This window comes from Pristis pectinata, chromosome 9, assembly GCF_009764475.1.
Source record: "Pristis pectinata isolate sPriPec2 chromosome 9, sPriPec2.1.pri, whole genome shotgun sequence".
Taxonomy (NCBI): Eukaryota; Metazoa; Chordata; class Chondrichthyes; order Rhinopristiformes; family Pristidae; genus Pristis; species Pristis pectinata.
In genome coordinates, this window is record NC_067413.1 from 87,479,298 (window position 1) to 87,494,192 (window position 14,895).

A 14,895-nucleotide genomic window follows, 5' to 3' on the forward strand; every position below is an offset into this window, starting at 1 on the left:
ATAGTTAGGAAGCTCGACAAAGCTGTCTCCAATGGAACTTTATTTCTATAGATCATAAGATATCTTGATTACTCACATGTACATCAAAACACACAGTGAAATGCACCTTTTGCATGGAGTGTTCTGGGGGCAGCCTGCAAGTGTCACCACGCTTCCGGCTCCAACATAGCACACCCACAACTTCCTAACCTGTACGTCTTTGGAATGTGGGAGGAAACCAGAGCACCCAGAGGAAACCCACACAGACACGGGTAGAACAGGGATAATTCTCCATTTATAGTTCTGTTTCAATGCAACATGATAATCTCATTTTTTTGCAAAAGAACAATCATCAAATCAAGTACACAAATGCTCCACCTCACTTTCTAAATCCTTTGATGATATCAGTAAGTGTTAGTCCACTACCATGAATTTAGGATTATCTGACAAAAAATTAAAATTGATTTTACCATTTTTTGATATGCAAGAAAAGTATTTGACCAAAATAAATCACTTTGTCACAGAGCCATACAGTCATAGAGCATAGAAAGAGGCCCTTTGCCCCACCATGTCCATGCCAATCATTGTATTTATCCATATTAGTCCCATTTACCTGCTCCTGGCCTGCAGCTTTCTATGCCTTATCAATTCAAGTGCTTGCCCAGATTCTTCTTAAATGTTGGGAGAGTACTTGCCTCCACCACCTCCTCAGGCAGTGTGTTCCAGATTCCAACCATTCTCTGTGTGAAAAAGTTGCCCCTCAGATCCCCACTAAACCTCATACCTCTAAGCTTAAACCTATGCCCTCTTGTTTTAGACAGCACCGTCCAGAGAAAAAGATCCTTACTGTCTACCCTATCCATCCACCATATTTTTTTTAACCTCTATCAAGTCTCAGTTTCCTCTGTTCCATGGAAAACAAGCCTTGCCTATCCAATCTCTTCTTACAACCAATATGCTCCAATCCAGGCAATACCCTGGTGAATCTTTTTAGCACCTTCACCCTCTCCAGTATAATCACATCCTGCCTATAGTGTGGCAACTAGAAGTGCATACAATACTCCAGTAGTGATCTAACCAATGTTTCATGAAGTGGTAACATTGACATCCCTGCTATTGTATTTGTTCCACATCGGAAAAAGACGTATTCCAATGCCTTCTTCACCATCCTATCTACCTGTGTTGCCACCTTCAGGGATCTATGAACTTGGACCCCAAGGTCCTGCTGTTCAAACACTACATAGCGCTCTATCATTTACTGTGTATGTGCTATACTTATTTGACCTTCCAAAATGCATCACTTCCCACTGTCAGGATTATATTCCATCTGCCATTGCTTCAGTCAGTTTCCAGCTGGTCAATATCATCCTATGAGCTACGGCAATCCTCCTTGCTATCTAGAACACAACAATGTTTTGTGTCATCTACAAACATAGTAATCATATCTCTTACACTCATACCAATTTGTTAATGCATATCACAAATGTCAAGGGTCCCAGCTCTGAACATTGTGGTACATCTTTGGTTACAGACTTCCAATCAGAAAACCAAAACCTTACCACCATTCTCTGCTTCCTATTACCAAGCCAATTTTGGATCCAATTTTCCAGCTTGTCTTCGATCCCATGGGTTGTAACCTTTTGGATCAGTCTACCATGCAGGACCTTGTAGACAACATCTACCACACTGCCCTCATCAATATGCTTAGCTAAAATATCTTTAAAAAAATTCAATCAAATTACTGAGACAGGATTTCCCATGAGCAAAACTAAGCTGACTATCCCTAATCAATCAATCCCACCCACCTACCTTCCCCATCTCACCTGGACTCACCTATCACCTGCCAGCCTGTGCTCCTCCACCTCTCCAACTTTCTTATTCTGGCTTCTGCCCTCTTCCTTTCCAGTCCCGATGAAGGGTCTCTACCCGAAATGTCGACTGTATATTTCCCTCCATAGATGCTGCCTGACCTGCTAAGTTCCTCCAGCATTTTGTGTACATTGCTCCAGATTCCAGCATCTGCAGAATCTCTTGCGTCTCCTTATTAATCCCTACCCTTCCAAGTGTAAATAAATCCTGTCCCTTAGAGTTTTTTTCCAATAATTTCCTTACCACTGAGGTAAGTCTTATTGACTTGTAGTTACCTGGCTTATCCATGTTACCCTTTTAGAATAAAGGTACCACAGTTTCTATCCTCCAGTCATCTGACACCTCACCTGTGGCAAGCATAGATGAAAAAATCTCCATCAGATTTCAATCTCCTCCCTTGCCTCCCATAGCAGCCTGAGATACATCAGGCCTTGAGGATTTATTCACCTTTATTTGCACCAAGATATACTGTATAACACCTCCTCCATCTTAATACTAATATGCTCTCCAATATAATCATCCCTCTTCCTGAACTCTCAATCTACTATGACTTTTTCCTTAGTGAATACAAACAAGAAGTACTCATTTAAGACCTCACCTACATCCTTGCACAGGTTGCACCTTTGATCCCTACTCTTTACTTGGTTACCCTTTTACTCCTTATAGATTTAGACAATGCCCTGGGATTCTCCTTAACCTTGTCTGAAATTTCATGGCCCCTTTTCCTCCTCCAAATTTCCCTTCTTAAGTATTCTCCCAAACTCTTGAAACTTCCTCAAGGGTCCCTCATATTTTAAGTCACTTGTACCTGCCATATGTGTCCTTTTTTCATTTATCAAACCCTCAATATCCCTTGTCAACTTTCCCTAATCTTGGCATATTTGCCTTTAACTCTTAGGGAAACATGTTGGTCCTGAACTCTCACTGCTACACTTTTAAAAGACTCTCACTTGTTGGATGTTGTGCCTCAAGCAGCTGCTCCCAATCTACTTTTGTCAGGTCCTGTCTTGTGTTATTGAAATCAGCCTTCCCCCAATCTGTTAACTTCCAGACCATCCTCACCCCTTTCCATAACTACCTTGAAATTTACAGATCCCCAAAGTGCTCCTCCATTGACACTTCCACAGTTTGCCCTGCTTCATTTCCCAAAATTAGGTCCAGGATAGCCCCATCTTGACTATCTATGAATTGGCTCAAAAGAACTCACTTTGATAATTCCACCCCATCTAGGGTATTCACATAAGACCATTCTAATCAATAGGGGGGATCTTAAAAGTCCCCACTATGACAACTCCATTGCTTTTACATCTTTCTGCTTCAATTTCCAAGGGACTGCCAACTAACCAGCATTATTATCATCGAACCGGTACATATAGTAACTTGGGAGGTTCCAGAGTTCATTGCATTTCCTCTGACTGTATTGTGCTTTGTCCATGGACAAAGGAGATGTTACTTCATACTGACATCATTATTCCAGATGGTAGCTGAAGCAGTCATGGCGAAGCAGTGCCACTCGTCAAAATTTGCACAAACCCCTCCTCTGCTGTGCTCAAGCAATTCAAGTGACACAAAACCACACTGCTTTTTAGAAATATGATCCTCGAACCCGGCCCAGATTTCTGAATGATTTCCAGGCAAAAGCAAAAAGCTGTTCTAAAGGAATGAGATTCACAAATAAAAGGGCAGAATTATGATGCAAAATGTTGTCTTTAGTAACAGGTCTTTAGTACTTAGATAGCATTTAGCTAGCCTTTCTATCAACACCACTCAGATCCTGCCTCCTATGTAGCAGGTATTCCACCTATAGCACTGTTCCACTTAAGCACATTAAATTGCCAAACAGTAGGAATTCTGACAGGCACTTAAGTCCACTCTCTGATAATGGCAAGGAAGTGGATTGGGATCACTAGTTTTCAGGCCCCAGACCTGAGCTTCAAATGCTTTTGAGCTCTGTTTTTAATGCATTCCTTTGTCATAAAATCATCCACCCCTATACTACAACTTAAAGTTATTGAAAATTGTGTCTTTGAATTGATTTTTTTTCAGATTGCATTCCAGACCCCAAAAATCCAGAATATTTTTTGTTAATTTCTTCAACATCAAGGGAAAAGCAAAGCATTATAGATACTGGAAATAAAAATTAAAACATACCTGCTGAGTATATTTAGAATCTTGTTTGACTTTAGATCTACCATGTACTTTAAACTGCTTTTTTTAAAAATAGGATTGTTGATATTTGCTGTTGTAGTATGCTCCCACATTTGAATTTCAATTATGCATAAACAGCAAGAATTTATATTTATTTCTGTTAAAATTTCTTTTTTTAAACTCATGATAGAAATTCAATTCTTTATCTTGCATGCATTTACTTGTCTTGTAACTTGCTGTAAAATTCGGCAAATACAAACTAAATCTAAGTGTTCTTTCTGTAGTGCATCCGGCATCTTGCCAGCAAAATCATTGAAATCAACACTATTCCTGACATGGGATTGATCATAAAAAATCCTGTCTAAACTGCAAAGCTACCCAAATTACAATAACAGTGCATACACAATTCCAACTGCCAATTCATAATGAAAGCAGTGGAAAAGTCACAATAGTGATTCTGAGCATCAAAGCACTGAGTTATTAGGACAACTACTGAAAACTCTTGTGGTTTTCCCTTTTAAAATAAGGTAATTATGAAGTAATCTTTGGGAAATATCAAATGTTAAATAGTGCTAAGTCCTACCTTTCCTATACTATGGGGTAGATTAGTGGAAGATTTTTTTTTCAAAAAGAGCTTAGAGTAATGTAGAACTCTTATGCTCTCAGGGTCAAGTACTTTAGTTGTGTGAGAAAAAAGCTCCAGGTGACTAAAGAGATATAGGTCTCCCCTCAGCCTCCGACACTCCACAGAAAGCAACACAAATTTGTCCAACCTCTCCTTATAGCTCAGACCCTCTAATTCAGACAGCATCCTGATAAATCTCTTCTGCAGCCTTTCCAAAGCCTCCATATCCTTCCTGTAATGGGGCAACCAGAATTGCACACAATGCTCCAAGTGTAGCCTAACCAAAGTTTCATATACCTGCAATATTACTTCCTTATTCTTATATTCAATCCCCTGACCAATGAAGGCAAGCATTCCATATGTCTTCTTTACCACCTACTTGCATAGCCACTTTCAGTGAGCTACGAACTTGGACCCCAAAATCCTTCTGTACATCAATGCTGTTAAGGGTCCTGCCATTAATTGTATACTTTCCCCTTGCATTGATCGCCCAAAGTGCAACACTTCAGACTTGCTTGGATTAAACTCCATCTGCCATTTCTCTGCCCATATCTGTAACTGATCTATAATCTGCTGTAACCTTCGTCAGCTCTGTACACTGTCCAAAACTGCACCAATCTTTGTGTCATCTGCAAATTTACTAACCCACCCATCTACATTTTCATCCAAGTCATTTATATGTATCACAAATACCGATCCCTGTAGAACACCACTGGTTCAGACCTCCAGCCAGAATAACACCCTTCCATCACTACCTTCAGTCCTCCATGGGTAAACCAATTCTGAATTCAAGATCACAGTTAGATCACAGATCTTTCATGATCTTAGTGATTGATGGGACAGGATCAAGCATACAGCTGTTCTTATGGGCAAGATACAAGGTTCAGACAAGTAAACAACAAATTTGTGATTAATATCAAAGTATTTTGAAAAAAGAGTAGTCAACACATAAAAAGAGCTAAAAGTGGAACACTTGGAATTATTTAAGAAATAGTTACACATTTTGATGGTGAAACTGGACTCTTTCTGTGCAGATGAGTTAAGGCAGATCGAATGCCTAGTCATGTGGAACTCTCCCATGATCTTATGACCCCTGTAGCAACCTTTTTTGATAACCAGCTAAACGTAAAATGTCTTCCTTCATTGTGATGGTGAAAAGAACTTGGCAGGATAGATAATCACGCACCAATCACAATGATGTTTGAGATAAACATGTTCATTTCTTTATGCTCACTCATACCAACTGTTTAGCTGACATCAGGTGCAGGTTCTCATAGAAAAGACTGGGATGTTGGGATTCTCTCCTTTAATTATCTCTGCAGCTGGATAATATGTAAAGTTAAGATTGAGAGCAAAAGGTATTTGTTAATTTTATGTGCCTTACAATGTGTGGAATAACAGTGAGCAAACAAGTTGACTGACAATCAACAATGAAAAACAAAAAGCTGCAGATGCTAGAAATCCTCAGCAGGTTAGACAACATTTGTGGGAATAGAAACGTTCTTAGTCAGAACCTTCGTCAGAACTGGGAAAAAGAAAACAAGTTAATTTTAAGTTGAAGAGGGAGTGGGAAGGGGAGAGATGGACAGGACAAAGGGAAGATCTCTGACAAAATGAGGCCAGGCTTGCTGTGGGGTTAAGCTGTAAACAAGGTTATCCAGTTGATGGGGGCAGTTAGAAGTGGAGAACAAACAACTAAGTAACATAGGACATACCCAGCAGGTCAACTATGCTAATGGAGAGAGAAACCCAGGCAGTATCACAAATGTATTGACCATTTCTGAAAGGGAGAAAGTGAGTTACTGGAAGTTGTAGAATTTGAATTGGAATCCTCAAGGCTGCAACATGCCCTGATGGAAGATGAAGTGGTCTTCCCCTAGCTGACATAAGGCCTTGTTATAACAGTGCAGGTGGTCACAGAAAGATAGGTCAGAGTGGGAGTGGAATGGAGAACTGAAATGTCAGGCAACAGGAAGCTGGGGTACTCTCCTGTGGACTGAACACAGATGCTCCGCATGGAACCACTTCATTTGTGGTTGGTTTCTTCAATATGAATGAGACCATGTTGTAAATACAACAGACTTAATTGTTAAAAGTACAAATGAATCTTTGCTTCACCTGGAAGGACTGTTTGGGTCCCTGGATGATACAAATGGAAAAGGTAAAAGGTAAAAGGAGAGATGTAGCATCTCCTGCAGCTGCATGAGAACATGCTATAACAGGGGGAATGGTTGTTGGAACTGCATTTGTTTTGAAGTGCTGAAGGACAATGGGAGGGGACTCGATATCGAATCTTACAACTTCAAATAACACTTTTCTGTTTCTCTGTTTCAGAAATGGCCAATCCATTTTTGATACTGATCTGTTTTTCTTTCTTCATTAGCACTGTCCAATCTGCCAGATTCTCCTACAGCTCCGCATTTTGCCAACTTAATGTTCCTTTGTGTGCTCACTCTATGACTGCCCTGATTTCATAGCTTTTATGTTCCTTTGATCAGGTTCTCCCTCCATAACTGACCTCATTAACAGAATGATCTTGTTTACAGCTCTTCACCAGTGCAAACCCAGTCTCGCCATATCAGAGATAATCCCTTTGTCCTATCCATCCTCCCCATCTTCTCTGCAACTTAAAACTCACTTGTTTTCTCTCTTTCCTGGTACTGAGGAAAGGTCCTCAACATCCTCCTTCCATGGATACAATTAATCATGATCTACTTAAATGATAAGAGAAAATTTAAAGGGCTAAAGAGCCTCCCACTATTACCATGTGTAGCCAACTGATTTTTATATAGCAGCTGAAGGACTGGCCTGACCTGACCTGCTGGTATTCTGTAGTGTTCAGATTGAACAGACTAGTAATGTGCACCTTAAATGGGTGCTTGCTTCATATGCCTGGTTACATCTCTATTAATGTTATCTGAATATTAAGTTAGAGATAATTACTTCTGCTACATGCTATTTTCTGTTGTTTTAATGTGCAAGACACCCGGTGTAAAGATTACCTATTCAAAAAAGTAAATGCATTTTTAAGTACATAAATGCTTTTTTTTCATTTTTTGTTTGTACTTGGTCTTTGTACCAATTATAATAAATTATTTATTTTCCCATGGGGTAATTATTGGCAGCAATGTTCCTAATGGCATGCACTCGGATGTTTGGAAGATGACGCTCTCTGCAGTTCTCAACAGGTCAGAGTGTATAAGAAATACTCTGTTTCCACCCCGCTGATGCTCATATGCCATCAAGTGCAAACATCTGTTAAATATCTCACCTTGCAAAGTGACTGGTGGAGGCTTCTCACCAGAATGGGAAGCTATGGAAACAGACCCTTAATCACAGATTAGTATGAAATGTGAATCCATGACTAATTACAATGTTTAAAGTTTCCTCAAATGCATCCAATCAATAATGTCTCAGTTTCAGAGACTGAGTGCTAAAGATGGAATACCAGAGTGCCGATGAAGTGATTTTTCCTGATTGATTGTGACTGCAAGTTAACACCAATCCCTTCAGTGGGACATTGTACTGACCCATTGGGAAGTGGTTTCACAGTCTTTAGTATTTTGTCATTTTCTCCTTCACAAATTTGGATCAGTAGGCAAGAAAATGCTGTGTCATTTTTTTTCTACAATGAGAACAGCAGCATCTACCGTGTAGCACAGGGCTGGCAACTGAAATGGTTCCATCCCTTTGTATGCATTCTATGACTCTATGATGCAATGTTGATATGCCTGCAGTTACAACATCCTCTATCCTGATGAAGGGTCTTGGCCCAAAACCTTGACTGTTCATTTCCTACCATAGATGCTGCCTGAGCTGCTGAGTTCCTCCAGCATTTTGTGTGTATTGCTGCTATGGTACACAGACATTGGAGGGAATGGATATTTAAACCAGTGAATAGGGTGCCACTCAAAGCGACTGCTTTGTCCTGGATTGTGTCAAGCTTTTGAAAATGTTCGAAATATATCAATTTGTTTGTGAAAAATGAGTTAAATTACCATTCAGTTCTTTCTAGTACCTTCTAATTTTTATTAAACTTTTTTGAAGTCAGGGTGAGGATTTTTCTCCTTGCAACCAAGGATCACAGAATAAGCAAATTATAAAATAGACTGGGATATTGTGTCCAAGATATTAGTCTGTATTATACTTTTGTAAATACTTGACAGGGAAGGTAAGAATGCCTGGTCACATCTCTATCAATGTCATCTGAATCAATGACTCCTAATAAAACTTCTTCAAAATCTGTCTTCAATAGATAACTGAAAATGTAATCACGTTCTATGCAGACACAAATGGTCAACAAAGGTAATAAATTCTCAAAGAAAAAAGTACAAAAACTTTTCTTTAAAGGTTCAACAAAAAAAATGTCAAATGAATCTTCATGTTGCAGGGATTATTAATGATAATTAAAATCCTAGGTAAACACAATAGAATTACTTAGGCTAAAATCCATCTTTGCTACGGTCAATTGTGTGGGCTAAGATATTGACCCATCTCTCTGGTTACTATTTAAGATTATGTGATGAGCAGCAACAGTTGCACAACTTTATCAAATTAACCATATGATTTGAGAGAATAAGGATTGCAAATGAAGAGCCAAAACACTTCCCATCAGTGTTCTAATCCTTGTTCTGATGCCACTCTCTTTAGCACTCATAATGAACTTTTCTAAGTTCTATATGTTCCTGGTCATTAAGTGCTTATTTTAATTCTATGGCAGAGCTTCACCCACCCAATCTAACAAGCTCATTATGGCGTCATATGTCACAACTGCAAAAGCCAATGATAGCACCAAGCTCCTGAAACCCTCCCTAAGCAGAGACACAAGCTGCCCATGAAACAAAGTTGACCTTAAAGACATTTTCAAGATCAGTGCTGGATCACTTGAGCAGTGGCTGATAATTGGCTATTTCCAAGACCTGGAAGGCCTGCAAGGAATTTTTTTTCCCTTGTTTGGGGCCATTACGAGTGGTATTCAAAGATAGGTCTCCTGAAACTCAATTTATTTAAATAGTTGTCTGTAAAATCAATAGTACAAAGGGAACAAAATACCCTAGTTATTGGGGTCACCTGGAATGTATTATGAATAAAAAAAACTTACTGTGTTCTGATTTTTAAATAGATTCTTTGGAGCTGATTGGGCCTTGCAGATTTTTAGATAACTTGCCCAGTTAAACTCCTCTTCCTTGTAGCCTGAAAATGAAATCAAAATCCTGTCAATAATGGAAAAATTGATAGGGCAATGTAATTACTATCATCGTACATCGCACAAATTCCACAAATCAAAATAATGTTACAAATGCACGTCAGGTAGGATCATTGTTTTGGCAGCAATCAGTTTACCATCTATAATTGCCTGACCAAACTAATCTTTTTCCTCTTGCATGACATAAGATTAATTTGACTTTCCAGATTAATTGAGAATGACACAAGTAATTCTCCCAATTTCAGCACCTGCACAGGCAGCTGGCACTAAGATCAATGTAGCATGGTTTTCAAATGTGAGAATTACACATTCTGCATTGCATTCTGTCTTACTAATTTAAAAAAAAAATGTATTTCTCTCTCTAGTTGAGCTATCAAACCTTTAGGAGGTTGCAATTTGTGGCCGGTCTTTTCACACCATCCCACGGGATGGATATCAGGTGAGTCATTGTTAATCCAGAAATCAAAACATTCAGGATATCCATCAAAGTGGAGCCTCAAGCGAACACCACATACCTGATGGGAAGAAACAGATAAGTTAAAGTAACGTACATAAATAAAAAATTCAGCAAGTGTTTTAAAACGCAACTTTATATCACATGTAATATTACATGTTAGTAAATACTTTGTTAGAAGAAACCATTTTAGTGGTCTATGACCATATTTTTAGCATTACCTCTATTATCAATAATAACTGAACTGATTTTCCACCTTTGCACCCCTGAGCTAAACAATAACCTAATCAGAGAGGAATTAGGATATCTAGATGGTACGGAACTCCCATCAAAAATCTGGAGGGCTCTATAACCGATGTGCATTCCTCCTTATTGAAGTTTTTTCCATGCACTCTGCAATAGTAATTATTTAAAGTTTGGCATAAAATCATAACAAGGTTTTATCTTGAATAGGAGCAGATCAATTGTCCTTATAACATAGACCATAACAGCACAAAAACAAACCCTTTGGCCCACGATGTCTGTGCCGACCATGATGTCAATCTAAACTAATCCCATTTGTCTGCACATGGTTCATATTCTTTCATCCCCTGCCTGTTCATGTGCCTGTCTAAATGCCTCTTAAATGTAACTATTGTATTTGCTTTCACCACTTCTCCTGACAGCATGTTCCAGGCACCTATCGCTCTCTGTGTAAAAAACTTTGCCTCACAAATCTTCTTTAAACTTTCCCCCTCTCACCTTAGATCTATGCCCTCTAGTATTTGATGTCCACTCTGGGAAAAAGACTATTTACTCTATCTATGACTCCCATAATTTTATATACTTCAATTAGGTTGCCCCTCAGCCTCCAAAACTCCAGGGAAAACAAACCAAGTTTGTCTACCCTCTCCTTATAGCTAATACTCTCTAATCCAGTCAATATCCTAGAGAACCTCTTCTGAATTCTCTCCAAAGCCTCCACATCCTTCCTGTAACCCAGCGACCAGAACTGTACATAATACTCCAAGTGTAGCCTAACCAAGCAAAATCTGCAACTTGACTTACTAACTTTTATACTCAATGCCCCAAATGATAAAAGGCGAGTGTGCCGGCCTTCTTTATGACCCTATCTACTTGTGTTGCCACTTTCAGGGAGCTATGGACTAGGACCCCAATGCTCCAATGGTTCTGCCATTTACTGTATACTTTCCGCTTACATTTCACCTCCCAAAGTGCAACACCTTGTTCAGATTAAACTCCAAGTGCCATTTTTCCACCCATATTTCAAACTGATCTATATCCTGCTGTATCCTTTGACAACCTTCCTCACTATCCACAACTCTGCCAATTTTCACGTCATCTGCAAACTTAATAACCAGACCACCGACATTTATTACATATATCACAAGCAACAAAGGTCCCAGCACTGATCCTTCCAGTCTCTGGTTTCAAACATCCTACTAGTTTGTCACTGTAACCCTGAAACCTACAGTACTTTGATCTGAGTACATAAATATTAAAAGTTATGGAGTAGACAATCTCCTCCACCTTCTCTTATAAAGCAAGCTGAGGCCACTTAATCTCACAGAGTTAGCTTGATCTCTGACAATTATGGTAATAAATACAGGTTTAAGAAAATTAAAACATGAGAAAATCAGTGCATAATTCTAACATTTATTCAGCAGATGTTACTCATGTATACATAATCTTACCTCTGCAACTGATAGCACACAGAACATGGAGGAGTGTTGAGGGTCGATACCTTCCAATTTCATGCCTACTTTAAATCCATTTTTATTCTGGGGAACTAACTGAAACTGTAAAGAAAAAGATACTAGTGTTTCCTCTCCATAATTGTCTCCACACATTGACAATGATTCACTGATATTCCAAAAAGACTATTCATTGTTTACATGTCAACTCCATGCTAGAATTAGATCTTACACCGCAACATAAATTTGGCATTCTAAGGTGTTTTGCATCAAGTCATGGACAAACTATAACTCCCATTCTTCTACTACATATCAGACTAGAATTCCTACTTGGATAAATTCACAATTGCACTCTATGCTTCTCTCAGCAGTCAACAAAGGAAACAGCTATATCTCAGCTGCATCATCATTCACTCTCAAAGATCATCTTTCCAAGTGGTGTGAGGAGAGAGCTAATCATAACCTTATTCCCAACCCCCTCACCTCAGCAACCTGTTAATGGTTCAACAATTATTCCATTTCCTTCTTCAATGCCCATTCATTTGTAATAAAGGCATCTGCAATTCTTGACCTTTCATTTTCCCCATGGCATTGGCTATTCAGCCCACCAAGCCTGTGTCAGGTCTCAGCGCAATTCCATAAATCCCATTACCCTATTTCCCAGTGACCTATTCTCTCTCACACGCCACCAACTCCTGCCACCAATCTATACTTGGGGTAATTTACAGTGGTTAACGAACCTACCAACCAACGTGTCTTTGGGATATGGGATAAAACCAGAGCACTGGGGCAAACCTAGTTGGTCACAAGGAGAATGTGCAAACTCCACACAGACAGCAGCTGACGTCAGATCTACATGTGATGACAGTGTGCACCTTGCTGTCAATTATGATCTGCTGCATTGAAATAGCAGTTTTCACAGAAATAGAGCTTATAGATGCTGATGTCCCGGAGCTTACTGTTCTCTCCCATTTGGTTCCTCTGCTCAGCCTAAAAGGCATGGTCTGTATCACCAAATTGCTGCATATTTTATAGAATGTTTTAAACTGATATCAGTCTTTTTTTTATACTACTTTGCATAGTTTATGTTTCCATCACAATTTAACAATAAATAGGAGGTAAGATTGACTGATACAATTCGTCTGAATATATAGCATCACATTAAAGTTATGTAGACTCAGAAAGTCTTTTTTTCCATTTGGAGATTAGCAATCAAGTAATTTGAATTCTTTCATATTATTCAGATTTGTGAAGCAAGAAGCAAATAAGGAATTCATAGAAGCCAATTATTTGAGAAGCAAGATTTTCCAGTCTGTATTCACGACAATTAACCAGTAATATGCATCATATCCACGTATAAGGGATAGCAGACGGACATGCTAATATTTTATGATCATACTTGATATTGGCCTGTTCAGTACGTGAACAAATTGCAATTGTTGTCAACCTTGAGGAAGCTACCCACACAGATTCAGCTGGCTTGGTGGCTTTAATTTCCCCTCTCCTGACATTAAATGAAGTCAGATGCTGCGTGCAGGGAACACGTTGGATTAAACAATGGTGTAACTATGAATTAAAAGTATCTTAATGAACACAAACTAGGAAGCAAAGTAGTCCAATTGTTAGAATATTTTTAAAAAATGGAAAGAACTAAATAAAACTGGGTCATCCAGATGCATGGGAGTGGAAGCTTTAAAAAAAATCAGAAACTAATTTTAAGATGTTATTTTAAAATCCATATTTTGAGTAAAATAGACTCCACACATATAAAATTAGTTTCCAGGGCCAGAGAGATTACTCATTCATGCCTTAGTGTGGCATTTAAAAGTTAATATTTTATTTATCAGGCTGTAATTTTTTCAGTTGTTGTTAAAGTGCAAACAGTATGTAAAAACTCCAGAATCATTCACAGTGAGTCAAGACCAAGCATTCCAAGTTTCTGATTTAATTGCTGTCAACTCTACTGTATGGAAACACAGTAAAAAAAGAGCAGTGGCATGACTGAAAGTAAAATGGCAGAGGGGCGAAGTTTAGATACGAGAAGGAGAATAAGGTTAGGAAATCGAAAAGATGAGGGCAAGGTTTTGCCTTATAGTAAACAAAATCAATCAGAAGAGAAAGAGAATGAAAAAGCTGATGAATAGAATGTTGTAGAAGGGGGAAAAGTCACAACTGAATGCAAGAAGTGTTTTTTTTTCAGACAAACAGGAGGCTTTAGAAGCATTAATAAATGTCAAGTGATGTGATACCTGAGCTACTGTGGAGATGATTGAGAACTTTATAGTCCAGGAGAGATGAGAAGAAAAAATGGGAAAGGGATATCCATGCTAGAAAATGAGGATACTAAGGACGTTGAATTAGTACAAAATCCATCTTGAGGAAGAGCAGGGGACAAATATTTGTACATTACAAGTACAGTTGTTCATTATTTGATCATTCACATCAACAAGCAAGAATAAAAACATTATAATAATTGGTGAGTACATTTTAAGAGGAGGATAAATGAATTAGGCTAACTATTTAGAATGTACTCAAACTACTTCCCATTCAGAATGAAGAGCAAAATTGCCAGGAAATTAAACAAAATAAACAACTGTTACGAAAATGAGAACGCATAACAGCAACAGGTGTCGCAGAAAAAGCTAGAGTTGCACTGATGAGGCCTAAGCTTGAAAATGGTCTGGGCTACTAATGCTGGCTTCAGGTGGATCCTGTGGTGGGCACAGTAGTGTAATAATCACCTTAGCAAGCAAACATTTACAGTTCCAAAGCCAGATCATTGCAGTAAGCTGCAGGTATATAATTTGTGTCTGCTTGGATGCTTGCTGCTTTGAGGCAAGATATCTGGCAATGGTGCTTAGACCTAAAGACTAACTGCAACTGCTTAATCCAGAGTACATTTTTAATGGAAAAAACTTTG

The 14,895-nt window shown here is 38.7% G+C and overlaps 1 protein-coding gene across 1 annotated transcript in view; it reads right to left on the reverse strand.

Annotated features, from left to right (window-relative positions):
* Positions 1–14,895, reverse strand: part of LOC127574061 (lethal(3)malignant brain tumor-like protein 4) — a 238,484-nt gene that overhangs the window by 153,943 nt on the left and 69,646 nt on the right. The window contains exons 9-11 of the mRNA XM_052022685.1: positions 11,976–12,080; positions 10,207–10,342; positions 9,723–9,814 (exon numbers count right to left, since the gene is read on the reverse strand). Coding sequence (XP_051878645.1) covers positions 9,723–9,814; positions 10,207–10,342; positions 11,976–12,080 — 333 coding nt within the window. The remainder of the gene's footprint in view (positions 1–9,722; positions 9,815–10,206; positions 10,343–11,975; positions 12,081–14,895) is intronic.